Source organism: Oryx dammah, unplaced genomic scaffold (genome assembly GCF_014754425.2).
Source record: "Oryx dammah isolate SB20612 unplaced genomic scaffold, SCBI_Odam_1.1 HiC_scaffold_12, whole genome shotgun sequence".
Lineage (NCBI taxonomy): Eukaryota > Metazoa > Chordata > Mammalia > Artiodactyla > Bovidae > Oryx > Oryx dammah.
The window spans coordinates 47,984,335-47,998,449 of record NW_024070196.1 but is presented as its reverse complement, the minus strand read 5'-3'; the positions used below and the strand labels follow the sequence as shown (position 1 = coordinate 47,998,449).

At 42.9% G+C, this 14,115-nt stretch overlaps 1 protein-coding gene across 1 annotated transcript in view; it reads left to right on the top strand.

Moving 5' to 3' along the window:
• The window catches only part of TMEM132C (transmembrane protein 132C), a 288,223-nt gene that overhangs the window by 119,104 nt on the left and 155,004 nt on the right, over positions 1 to 14,115 (top strand). The window contains exon 3 of the mRNA XM_040251283.1: positions 7,911 to 8,057. Within this exon, the coding sequence (XP_040107217.1) occupies positions 7,911 to 8,057 (147 nt within the window). The remainder of the gene's footprint in view (positions 1 to 7,910; positions 8,058 to 14,115) is intronic.

Genomic DNA, 14,115 nt, shown 5'->3' with positions numbered 1-14,115 from the left:
GATCTTTTTTATTCAGTTCTTCTGTGTATTCTTGCCTCCTCTTCTTAATATCTTCTGCTTCTGCTAGGTCCATACCATTTCTGTCCTTTATCAAGCCCATCTTTGCATGAAATGTTCCCTTTGTATCTCTAATTTTCTTGAAGGGATCTCTAATCTTTCCCATTCTGTTGTTTTCCTCTGTTTTCTTTGCACTGATGACTGAGGAAGACTTTCTCATCTCTCCTTGCTATTTTTTGGAACTCTGCATTCAAATAGGTATATCTTTTCTTTTCTCCTTTGCCTTTTGCTTCTGTTCTTTTCTTAGCTATTTGTAAGGCCTCCTCAGAAAACCATTTTGCCTTTTTGCATTTCTTTTTCTTGGGGATGGTCTTGATCCCTGCCTCCTATACAGTGTCACAAACCTCTGTCCATAGTTCTTCAGGCACTCTATCAGATCTCATCCCTTGAATCTATTTGTCACTTCCACTGTATAATGATAAGGAATTTGATTTAGGTCACACCTGAATGGGCTAGTGGTTTTCCCTACTTTCCTCAATTTAAGTCTGAATTTGGCAATAAGGAGTTCATGATCTGAGCCACAGTCAGCTCCTGGTCTTTTTTTTGCTAACTGTTTAGAGCTTCTCCATCTTTGGCTGCAAAGAGTGTAATCAATCTGATTTCAGGGTTGACCATCTGGTGATGTCCATGTGTAGAGTCTTCTCTTGTGTTGTTGGAAGAGGGTGTTTGCTATGACCGGTGTGTTTTCTTGGCAAAACTCTGTTAACCTTTGCCCTGCTTCATTCCGTATTCCAAGGCCAAATTTGCCTGTTATTCCAGGTGTTTCTTGACTTCCTACTTTTGCATTCCAGTCCCCTATAATGGAAAGAACATCTTTTTTGGGTGTTAGTTCTAGAAGGTCTTGTAGGTCTTCATAGAACCATTCAATTTCAGCTTCTTCAGCATTACTGGTTGGGGCATAGACTTGGATTACTGTGATATTGAATGGTTTGCTTTGGAAATGAACAGAGATCATTCTGTCATTTTTGAGATTGCATCCAAGTACTGCACTTCAAATTCTTTTGTTGACTATGCTGGCTACTCCATTTCTTCTAAGGGATTCTTGCCCACAGTAGTAGATATAATGGTCATCTGAGTTAAATTCACCCATTCCAGTACATTTTAGTTCGCTGATTCCTAAAATGTCAACGTTCACTCTTGCCATCTCCTGTTTGACCACTTCCAAATTGCTTTGATTCATGGAGCTAACATTCCAGGTTCCTGTTCAGTATTGTTGTTTACAGCATCGGACTTTACTTCCATCACCAGTCGCATCCACAACTGGGTGTTGTTTTTGCTTTGGCTCCGTCTCTTCATTCTTTCTGGAGCTAGTTCTCCACTGATCTCCAGTAGCATATTGGGCACCTACCGGCCTGGGTAGTTCATCTTTCAGTGTCCTGTCTTTTTGCCTTTTCCTACTGTTCATGGGTTCTCAAGGCAAGAATACTGAAGTAGTTTGCCATTTCCTTCACCAGTGGTCCATGTTTTATCAGAACTCTCCACCATGACCCGTCCATCTTGGGTGGCCCCACACAGCATGGCTCATAGTTTCACTGAGTTAGGCAAGGCTGTGGTCCATGTGATCAGATTGGTTAGCTTTCTGTGATTGTGGTTTTCAGTCTGTCTGCCCTCTGATGGAGAAGGATAAAAGGCTTATAGAAGCTTCCTGATGGGGAGACTGACTGAGGGGGAAACTGGGTCTTGTTCTGATGGGTGGGCCCATGCTCAGTAAATCTTGCCTGTTAATTAATCACAGCAATTTGTCTCCTCCAACTAGTAAGGTTAGCAGGGCAGGGCTGTGTGCATGTATAATTTTTTAAGCTATTCCTTTCATAAGATAACTTTGTATGTAATTTAAGAAATCAAATAATTCTGCAGAGTTTGTTGGTAAAAACTGTATCTAACATTCTCAAAGTGACAAAATTACAGGAATAGGGAACAGATCAGAGTCTGTGGGGGCTAAGTGGTGGGCGGGCATGACTATTAAGGAGTAACATTAGGGAGTGTCTTTATGGTGGTGGAATTCTGTGTTCTGGTTGTGGTGATGATTCCTTTAATCTACACATGTGATGTGATTTTATAGAACTACACCACTCCCCCCAAAGATGCAGGTGACAGACGTAGAGAACAGGTTTGTGGTTGCCAAGGGGGATGGGAGTAGGGGAGGGATGCGTTGGGAGTTTAGGATTAGCAGATGCTAACTATCCTGCACAGAACAATAAGCAACAAGGTCCTACTGTATGGCACAGTATTCAATATCCAGTGATAAACCATCATGGAAAGGACTGTAAAAAAGAATATATGCATATATATATATATATATATATATATAAAAAATACATAACTGAATCACTCTGCTATACAGGAGATATTAACACAACATTGTAAATCAACTATACTTCAATAAAATAATAGTTTTATAAAAGTGCACATGGATACAAGTGACATCTAAACTGGGTGTGAACGTGAATTCATAGCATAGTAGCAATGTCAGTTTCCTGGTTTTGAAAATGTACTATGACCATGTATGAAAGCATTACAGGGGGAAGCTGGGGGAAGATGTATAAGAATTCTTTATACTTCTTGTTAATCTCAAACTATCAACCTATTTCAAAATTTAAAATTATTTTGAAAAATACTGCAGTATGTTGTTTCCTTCTACAGCCTTTCTCCACATACAGAAGCAAAACTCCTACTTGTTTAGCATTTGTGGCCATATCACTGAGCAACATAAGGGTGATAATTCTTCATTTTAAAAAATTTATTTCATTAATGTGTAGTTGATTTTCAGTGTTGTGTTACTTTCTGTTGTACAACAAAGTGATTCAGTTATACATATATATACAATCTTTTTCATATTCTTTTTCATTATGGCTTATCATAAGATTTTTTTTTTAATTTTAATTTTTTCTTTATTTTGCTTTACAATACTGTATTGGTTTTGCCATACATTGACATGAATCAGCCACGGGTGTACATGAGTTCTCAATCCTGAACCCCCCTCATCTCTCTGGATCATCCCCGTGCAGCAGCCCCAAGCATCCTATATCCTGTATCGAACATAGCCTGGCGATTCGTTTCTTATAGAATTCCCTGTGCTCTACAGTAGGACCTTGTTTTTTATCTATTCTATAGACACTAGTTTGCATTTCTAATCCCAAACTCCCAAACCATTCCTCCCCCATTCATTTCTTTAGTTTTAGGCAATCAGTTCAGTTCAGTTCAGTCGCTCAGTTGTGTCCGACTCTTTGCAACCCCATGAATTGCAGCACTCGGGGCCTCCCTGTCCATCACCAACTCCCTGAGTTCACTCAAACTCACATCAATCGAGTCGGTGATGCCATCGAGCCATCTCATCCTCTGTCATCACCTTCTCCTCCTGCCCCCAATCCCTCCCAGCATCAGAGTCTTTTCCAATGAGTCAACTCTTTGCATGAGGTGCCCAAAGTACTGGAGTTTCAGCTTTAGCATCATTCCTTCCAAAGAACACCCAGGACTGATCTCCTTCAGAATGGACTGGTTGGATCTCCTTGCAGTCCAAAGGACTCTCAAGAGTCTTCTCCAACACCACAGTTCAAAAGCATCAATTCTTCAGCACTCAGGTTTCTTCACAGTCCAACTCTCACATCCATACATGACCACAGGAAAAACCATAGCCTTGACTAGACGGACCTTTGTTGGCAAAGTAATGTCTCTGCTTTTTAATATGCTATCTAGATTGGTCATAACTTTTCTTCCAAGCAGTAAGTGTCTTTTAATTTCATGGCTGTAATCACCATCTGCAGTGATTTTGGAGCCCTCCAAAATAAAGTCTGACACTGTTTCCACTGTTTCCCCATCTATTCGCCATGAAGTGATGAGACCAGATGCCATGATCTTTGTTTTGTGAATGTTGAGCTTTAAGCCAACTTTTTCACTCTCCTCTTTCACTTTCAAGAGGCTTTTTAGTTCCTCCTCACTTTCTGCCATAAGGGTGGTGTCATCTGCATATCTGAGGTTATTGATATTACTCCCAGCAATCTTGAATCCAGCTTGTGCTTCTTCCAGCCCAGCCTTTCTCAATAGCTATAAAATATTTCACTGTGAAGAATAAGAATCTATCTTTTCTCTCCATCTTTTCTGTGTCTCCATCTCTCCAATAATAAAATCATATTTTATCTAGATTAATAATCTGTGTTTAAAATATTATACGGAGAGGGCAGTGGCAACCCACTCCAGTACTCTTGCCTAGCAAATCCCATGGATGGAGGAGCCTGGTAGGCTGCAGTCCATGGGGTCGCTGAGAGTCGGACACAACTGAGCAACTTCACTTTCACTTTTCACTTTTACGCGCTGGAGAAGGAAATGGCAACCCACTCCAGTGTTCTTGCCTGGAGAATCCCAGGGATGGGGGAGCCTGGCAGGCTGCTATCTTTCGGGTCGCACAGAGTCGGACACGACTGAAGTGACTTAGCAGCAGCAGCAGCAGCAGCAAAATATTATAAGTACGTGTACTAATCACAGTAAAACCAAGTATTAAATAATGATGACTCTTCTGCATAATAATGGTGTAGTCCCAGAATTAAAAACTGATTTGGTTTTATTATTTTTCTTCATTTTCTGTGTTTAGCTCTTATTTAGTCTCCAAGTCTTTGCTGATTATCTAAGTTTCCATTCAACTATTTTCACATCAACTTTATCAGGAAATTTGCAGTTTCCTGGAGACATCATAGACAGAATCTTGTCCATGCTGGTGCTCAGCTATTATCCAGGACCTCTGTTCACCATGAACCTACTGTACATCACTGTCCTGTTTTTTTGAATCTTCACTTCCTGGGTCTCACAATTTCTTTCTACATTTAACCCCTTGTTTGATGGAGCACATCCTCAAGTAGTTTTCTGAGCAAGGGTGTAGGAAGTCAATTGTTGGAGAACTTGCATATCTGGAAACATTTTCTTCATCAGTAGGCTGGATATCAAATGGTTGGTTGGAAATCATTTCCCCTTTGATTTTTGAAGATTTAAAAAAATTTTCTTTCTCTGATTATGGCAAGTAGGGGGCTACTCATTGTGGTGGCTTCCCTGTTGCAAAGAATGTGTTCTAGGAAGGACAGGCTTCAGTAGTTATGGCACACAGGCTTAGTTGATCCGCAGCATGTGGGATCTTCCCAGACCAGGGATCAAAGCCATGTCCCCTGCATTGGCAGGTGGCTTCTTAACCACTGGGCCACCAGGGAAATCCTGAAGGTATTTTTGATCACCTTCTAGTTCCCAGAGTGACTTTGGTGAATCTTGTATCCATTCTGATCCCTGATCCTTTCTCCGTCTGGAGGACTGCAGAATTCACCTATCTGTATTCAGTGTCCTGAGCTGTATCAGTCCTCTGTCTTGGGTTCATCACCCAGTAAGACCTTCCAATTTGGACACTTCTATCCTTTCATTTGGGTAAATTTCTTTAAATTACTACATTGGTGATTCCTGCTCTCCCTTTTGTGTGTTTTTATATTGTTCAGATGTTGAACCTCAAAGTAATTCTCTTCCATTTCTTTTTTTTTCTACTTCCTAAAACATGTCTTCAATTCTATCCATCAACCATTCCACTGACTTTCCATTTCTGTGTGTGTTAGTCGCTCAGTCGTGTTCGACTCTGTGCAACCTCACAGACTGTAGCCCACCAGGCCCCTCTGCCCATGGGATTCTCCAGGCAAGAATATTGGAGTGGGTGGCCATTTCCTTCTCCAATTCTGCTATAAGGGCTCATTTCTTTCCCCTTTTGCGTTTACTAGATAGCAGTCTGGTTTTGTTTCATGACTGCAGTATCTTCTCGATGGCCCTGTGAATGTGAACGATTGTATATTTTGTTAATTTTGGTCTTTCCTGCATAAGCTATATTTCCTACAGATTTCTTTTGCTTTCTTTTTCTTTTTTTAATTTGTTCCCTGTGTCATGTATAATCTTTTCTTAGAGTGCTAAGCTTCTTGATTCTTGTTTGCTCATGTAAAGAAAAAATGAGGGCCTAAAAATCCATTAGAGGCTCTGAGTCCATGAGTGGGACTTGCTGACTACAAGCTTTGCTGAAAGGCAACCTGGCTGGCTGGTTGGAGAGGCTGCAGGACCAGCACCTGATGATCTAGAATATGGTATTTTTCCTAGAGGGTGAAGCTCCAGCTTTGGGGACAGAGTCTCAGGAATCTCCGTGTTCAGTGTGCGTTGTGTCACACGACTCCACGCGTGCTTTGGGGCAGGGTAACCTGAGTCTTGGGTCTTCGTGGTCCCTCAGGCCTGATGGGAAGTCTGGCAGTCACCCCGAGACAGAAGGGCATTTGTATCTGGCTGCTTTATAAACAAACTTTTAGCTAATCCTCCATATTTTAGCCCTCATAGACTCCCACTTTTAGTGGTCCCACTGAGACGGGCAGATTTCATGATCTAAACTTTATCGGTTCTTAGCTATTCTCGCCAACAGCTCACAACTTAGTTTGGAAGTTCAGCTGACAATTTCACCCCTTTGGACTTCAGCGTTCAGGTCTCCAAGTCGTTTACGTTTGCTGCATCTCTCCTCCTCATCTTCATGGGTCTTTAAAAATAGTCCCCTCGTACTTCCCTGGTGGTCCAGTGGGTAAGAATCTGCCTGCCAATGCAGGGGACATGAGTTCGATCCGTGGTCTGGAAAGATCACACAGGCCATGGGGCAGTCAAGCCTGTGTGCCAACTACTGAAACTCACATGTCCTGGAGCCCATGCTCCACAACAAGAGAAGCCACTGCAACGAGTAGCCCACACACAACTAGAGAGTAGCCCCCTCACTGCAACCAGAGAAAGCCCGCATGCAGCAATGAGGACTCGGTGCCACCAAAAATAAACAAGATAAAATTTTAAAAAATTAATTATAATAAAAATAGTCCCCTCAACTTCCCTTTAAATGGAATTTGGGAAGAAAGGAGAAGGTATTTCTGTTCAATCTGCTACTTTTCTCACCAGTTTATTGATGGGAAGACTGAGGTTCAGAAAGAAGAGATGTGGCCAAAACAACAATTCTAAGAGAAGCACTTTGCCTTTTTAAAAAGTCCATGGATAGTGTATTCAGCTGAGCTTATTTCCAGAGGAGACCTGGCAGGTCACGTGAAGCAGGTCGGGGACCTCCCAGGAGTGATACAACAATAACATTTATTAAGTGCTTGTTGTATACCTGGCACTGTTCTGATTTCTTTATATGTGTTATTAATAAATAATACATTTCATCATCGCAACAGCTTTGTAGCATAGGTTACTATTAACATATCCATTTACAGAGGAAGGAATTAAGACAAAAGAGTTTATTGTTTACGCAAAGCCACACTGGACAAAGTGGAGAAAGCAGCGTGTACCCCTCCACCAGGGTTTCTGAACTTGGGCATATTGGGCACTTGGAACTTGTTAACTCGTGTTGGGGGACACTGTTCTGTGCCTTGGGAGGCTCTTTTAGCCGCTCCCTAGATGCCAGCCCTACCCCCATAGTTGAGACAGCCAAAAATGTCTCCAGACATCAGCCCGTGGTCCCTGCAGGACACAGCCGCCCCTGATTGAGAATGGCTAGCCTGTGCAGACGTGCTTTTCTCCTGACCCCTTGGCTGTGCTACTCCTTGGTTTGGGGGTCTGTTGGGGGGGCCCTCTTCCTTCATCAGATCTGAACAGCAAATTCCACGATTCCTGAGTCTGTGGGTAGATCCCCTCCCACTCCAATCACCAATCCTCATCCTACCCCTCTGGGACCCCTTGTCTGTCTGTGCCACTGGATACGAAAAAAAGAAGAAAAATGAAAAGGCAGGGTGCTCAGCTGAGCAGAGCATGAGCGCATTTGGAAAGGCCGAGTCATTGATCTCTCGATTCTCTCTCTCTTGCCTTCATCCCCGCAGAGCCAAGGTGAAGAAGGGGGTGAACATCCTGAGCACGCGGACCAGTGAGCCTCGGCAGTGGGACGTCAAGCAGGAGATGGGGAACGGAGGCAAACACGCCACCACCGCCGTGGTGTGCCAGCGACTGGCACCAGGCATGCGCAACAGGTAAGTGAGAGGGGCTCCCTCTCGATTGGTGACCCAGGCTTCCAAGACCCGTTCTCCGCCTAAGAGCCCTGCTTTAGACTGAAGTTAACCACTGCTTAGCAGAGCTGTCACACCTTGGTTTGGCGATCTGGAGACACTTAACATCACCAGCAGAACCTTTTGGCATCTCCGGTAGGAAGGGTAGGGCCCTGATTCCCAGGGTCTCTCCTCTTCGGGTTTTGAAACAGAGATTAGTTTGCAAGGTCTAGTCTGCTTTGCAGGCTTATTCATTCTCCTCATCTACACTCATGTCCTGGAGGCTGTGTCATCTCCGGTTGCCCTTGCTTATCAGAGGCTGCTTTCTACAATGGTTCGCCCTTTGTGCAAAGGGTGTGATTCTGTGATTTATACTAAGAAATACATATTTGGTCTTCATGTCTGTTCCTGGCACAGAGCTCTGAAAACCCTTGGGCTTTACCAGGATGAGAGCATCAAGGTGTCTCTTGTTTATGTCAATAAGGTGACTTTTGGAAAGCCTCCTAGTTCACTTTAAGATGCAAGCTGGTTGCCAGGGGAACCAAGGCTGTGATTAGAAGGCTGGAGTATTCAGTCCCACCTCCTGGCCTCCTGGGTGGAGAGGGGAACTGAAGACAAAGTTCAGTAACCAGTGGCCAATATGAGTTAATCAATGGTGCTCATGGAATGAAGCCTCTTTAAAAACAAAACAAAAAGACTGAGTTTGGAGAGCTTCCTGGGTCAGGTGGAGACTTAGGGACAGTAGCGCCTGGAGAGGGCCTGGAAACTTGCCCACTTTCCCTATACCTCGCCCTGTGTGTGTCTTTCATCTGGCTATTTCTGAGTTATAGCCTTTCATAATAACTGGTATTTTAGTAAGCGAAGTGTTTCTCTGAGTTCTGTGAGCCACTCTAGCTAATTAATGGAACCCAAGGACAGGGGTCATAGGATCCTTCGATCTATAATCGATCGGTCAGAAGCATAGATGAAAAGTTGAGCTTGCAGTTGGCATCTGAAGGTGGGGGCGGTCTCATGGAACTGAGCCCTCAACCTTTGGGATCAGACACTATCTGTTGGTAGAGAGTGTCAGAATTGAGTTGAATTGTAGGACAGCCAGCTGGTCAGAGAATTGCGTAGTGGTGGTGGAAAAAAAAGACACGCATCAGAACTGGTATCAGGATCATAAAGGATTAGACTTAGTCTTCAGTGAGGAGGAATATAAAAATGAAAGGTGACTCTCAGTGGCAACAATGCATAAAGGCTGCTCTGTGAGCTTCTAGATAGACATCCTGGATTATTATTTAACATAATTGCTTTCCCTGTATAAAATCAACACTTACTCATCTGAGAGTATTTGTGAAAATAGTTAGACAAGAAACTAAGATAATATATCAGTATCTCTTCCACCTAGGGACTTCCCAGGTGGCGCTAATGGTGATGAACCGACCTGCTAATGCAAGAGATGTAAGAGACGTGGCTTCGATCCCATGTCTTGATTGGGAAGATCCCCTGGAGGAGGCTTGGCAACCCACTTCAGTATTCTTACCTGGAGAGTTCTACAGACAGAGGAGCCTGGCGGTCTACAGTCCATAGGGTCGTGTAGAGTCAGATACAACTGAAGTGACTTAATATGCACACACGCCTCCCTTCTACCTAAGGATAATCCACTGCTGATATGTTGGTTCATTTTCTTCCCACATTTTATACATAGATAACATTTGTGTATGATAAATATGTAGTAGATTTATTTTTTTAACAAATCTGGTATCATAGTATATATCCTGTTGCTTAATATCTTAAACGTTTCATATATATGTATACACACACACACACACACAGAGATTGTGTGTGCTCAGTCACTCAGTAGTGCCCGACTCTGTGCCCCATGGACTGTAGCCTGCCTCTGTCCATGGGATTCTCCAGGCAAAAATACTAGAGTGGGTTGCCATGCCCTTCTTCAGGGAATCTGAATCTTCTGCCCGACCCAGAAATCAAACTTGCGTCACTTGCATCTCCTGCATCGGCAAGTGAATTCTTTACCATCAGTGCCACCATGGCCAGTATGTATATATAAATATATAGTCGACTTGTCCATTTCTCTTTTGCTTAAGGTGGCTTCTTAGAATCAAAAAGTTTGATTGTTTTTTAGGGCTCTTGATACAGCCTGTCAGCGTGTTTTCGTGATGGAATTAACTATATATATATTGCCCATGCCATGCAACATGTGGGATCTTTGTCCCCAACCAGGGATCGAACCCCTGCCCCCTGCATTGGAAGTCTAGAGTCTTAATCACTGGACCACCAGGGAAGTCCCTAAATTTCACTTATATTGATAACATCTTCCTTTGACATTAATTATATCCTCAAAAAACTTTTAGGATTCCATCACATAGATTTCAGAAAAGGCAATGGGACCTCACTCCAGTACTCTTGCCTGGAGAATCCCATGGACAGAGGAGCCTGGTGGGCTGCCATCTATGGGGTCACACAGAGTCAGACACTACTGAAGCAACTTAGCAGCAGCAGCAGCAGCATATAAATTTGACTCTACATTAATCACAATATCCATGTTTGAGGATATTTAACTTGTTTCCATGGAGAAGGCAATGGGAACCCACTCCAGCACTCCTGCCTAGAGAATTCCGTGGACAGGGGAGCCTGGTGAGCTACTGTCCATGGGGTTGCACAGAGTCGGACACAACTGAAGCGACTTAGCATGTGAGCATGCAAACTACCTTCCACAGGCAGGAGGCAACTTGTCCACTTTTGTTTTGCTTAAGGTAGCTTCTTAGGCTCAAAAAGTTTGATCATTTTTTAGAGATGCAGTCTGTCAACATCTTTTCTTGAAGGGATTAGCACTATAGGAAGAAATATCCAGTTCCATTATTGGACATTATTTTCTTCAGTGAATACTTCAAGGCTGCCAAGAAAAACTCTGCAAATGCTCTACTTCATTGAGAAACACCCAGTTCTTTTACCTGTAAAACCTCTTCCTCCATCCTGCCTTCAGTGTGCAGCCAGAAAACACATCTGGTGCCCTGAACAGCTTACTAGATCAAACACCAGCCTTCACCATCATGCTCCCAAGAAAGATTCTTAGTACATCTGGGGGTGAGGGTCGGGTGTCCAAATGTCTCCACTTGTGAAAACATGGCCAGAAGGAGATGTGTGCATGGGTCCCTTGCTCTAAGCAGGAGATCAGAAATTGAATTAAATCTCCTGAATCAAATGCACATAAAATCTAATTAACCCCACAAGATTAGTGTTGATTATGCAGATTAAAGGGAATGTGTTCATTAACAGGCAGTGGATTTATGTATGTAAATAGCTCTTAAAAAAAAGTTTATTTTCATTTATTTATTTATTTATGGCTGTGCTGGGTCTTCTTTGCTGCACTCAGGCTTTCTTTAGTTGCAGCAAGTGGAGGCTACTCTCTAGTTGCAGTGTCCAGGCTTCTCATTGCGGTGGCTTCTCTTGTTGCGGAGGACAAAGCTCTAGAGCACAGGCTCAGCAGTTGTGGCACACAGGCTTAGCTGTCCTGCAGCATGTGGAATCTTCCCAGACCAGGGATTAAACTCATGGTCCTTGCATTGACAGGAGGAATCTTTACCACTTTGCCACCTGGGAAACTGTGAGGATATCTCACTAAGCTATAATCGCAGTGTTGGTCAGGCTTGGATGGTCTCATCTGAAGGCTCAAGAATCCACTCCCTAGTTCATGTGGCTGTTGGCACGATTCAGGGTCAAGGATTGCTGGACAGAGGACATCAGTGTCTTGTTCCTTACTGGGCATCCCTCTCCATCATGGAATGACGCAGGGAGAAAGAAAATGCCAGCAAATGGAAGTCATAGTATTTTATAACCTAATCCTACGAGAGACATATTGGTTGTGTCTTATTTCATTAGTGATCCTGGCTCCACTCAAGGGGAGATAATGACCAAGGGGAGGGTGGATGAGTACCAGGAGATGGGGATGACGGGGAGTCATTTCACACTGCCTGCCTCACCTCAAATACTCTGCAAATTGGAGAGGACTTGTCTGTGAACTCTCCCAGGGCAGAAGGAAATAGTTGAATATGCAGAGATAAAGCATGATGGCATTCCAGGCACACGAGGAAGATGGCAAATGTTTAGACATGTGAGGGTGAGTGATGGTCCTGGGCTGAAAGTAACACCATAAGGAGTTTCAGGGGTTAGTCTGGAAAGGTAAGCTTGGCCCTCTCATGGCAGGATGTGAATTACAGACCCATGGTTTAACCTCTCATTTTCTCAGTTGTTTATCTCCTACCCTAATCTTCCAATTGATTTACTCTTTCAATTTGACTTAAGCTAGTTGATTAAAAGGGAAATTTTATGGTTCTACCTGTATTAGTGAGAGTTCTTAAATGCTCCTAAAGTGATGATCCTGACTTATTTCAGCAGAAGAGGGATTTATTCAAAGGATATTGCAGGGAAGGCTGTAGAATCAGCTTAGAAAATGGTCTACACCAGCAGAATCTTAGCAATAGCCAAAAACTTGTCCCAAATCGTACTTTATCATGTACCACTTAGACCACTACGCAAGAGTTTTCTCTTTTATAGTATTTATTTTCATTTATTTGTTCATTTTGCTGTGCCGGGTCTTAGTTGTGGCATACAGGATCTTTAATTGCAGCATACAGGATCTAGTTCCCTTACCAGGGATTGAACCCAGGCCTACTGCATTGGAAGCTTGGAGTCTTAACCACTGAACCACCAGGTAAGTCCCAAGAGTTTTCTTTAAATCGTCTATTTATTGCTCTGGTTTTTAAAAGTTTCTCTTTATTCTTAGTAATAATGACCTTGAAATTGTATACTTAAGTTCCTAATATGCATTACAATAAGTACAAAACTATAAGAATCGTTTAAAGTCGTTTCCTTGGTGATTAGAACAGGGGCATAATTTATGCATATTCTTATCATAATAGGAAATTTGGCCAATGAGTCACCCAGTGTGGTGGTCACTGCCCTGTTTAGGTTCCTCCTGAAACCTTTACACTGTCTCTCTGCACCTGTGTGAGTATATTAGTCAGCTAGAGTTGCTGTAACAAACTGGGTATTACAGCACAAACTGTTACACCACAAACTGGGTGGCTTATTCAGCACACATTTATCCTTTCACCATTCTAGAGGCCAAAAGTCCAAGATCAAGGTGCTGTTAATGTTGATTTCTGGCGAGCCCTCTCTTCCTGACCTTCTTGCCTTGTCCTTACATGGTCTTTCCACTGCGTGTCCATCTGGAAAGAGAGAGAGCTCAGATGTTGCTTTCTCTTCTTGTTGGGACACTAGTCTGGTCAGATTGGGACCCCATGCTTATAACTCCATGTACCCTTAATTATATGTATCTTTCAAGGTTTGTTAAACAAGGAGCTGATATATTTCAGATTTCCCAATAACATTTGATACAGTGTAAGTTCTACATCTAAAGAGTGTCCAGAATTTTTCTCCTCTGCCTCGTATTTTTTCTTTGTGGCAAAATATACATAACATAAAATTTGCTGCTTTAACCATTTTAAGAGTAGAGTTCTGTGACATTAAGTGCATCACATTGTTGGGCAATTGTTACCACTGTCCAGCTCTAGAACTTTTCCATTTTTCCAAACTGAAACTCTGTGCCCATTAAACAATCATTCCCCACTGCCTCTTCCCCCCAACCGTGGCAACCCTTGTTCTACTTTTACGCTCTGAATTTGACTATTCTAGATGCTTCATACAGGTGGAATCACATAATATTTGTCCTTGTGTGCTGGGTTATTTCATTTAGCACAATCTCTTTAAGGTTCATCCATATTACAGCAGAGGTCAAATTATCTTCCTTTTTAAGGCTGAATACTATTCCATTGTATGATGCTGCTAAATCGTTTCAGTCGTGTCCGACTCTGTGCAACCCCATAGACGGCAGCCCACCAGGCTCCCCCGTCCCTGGGATCCTCAGGCAAGAACACTGGAGTGGGTTGCCATTTCCTCCTCCAGTGCATGAAAGTGAAAAGTGAAAGTGAAGTCGCTCAGTTGTGTCTGACTCCTAGCGACCCCATGGACTGCAGCC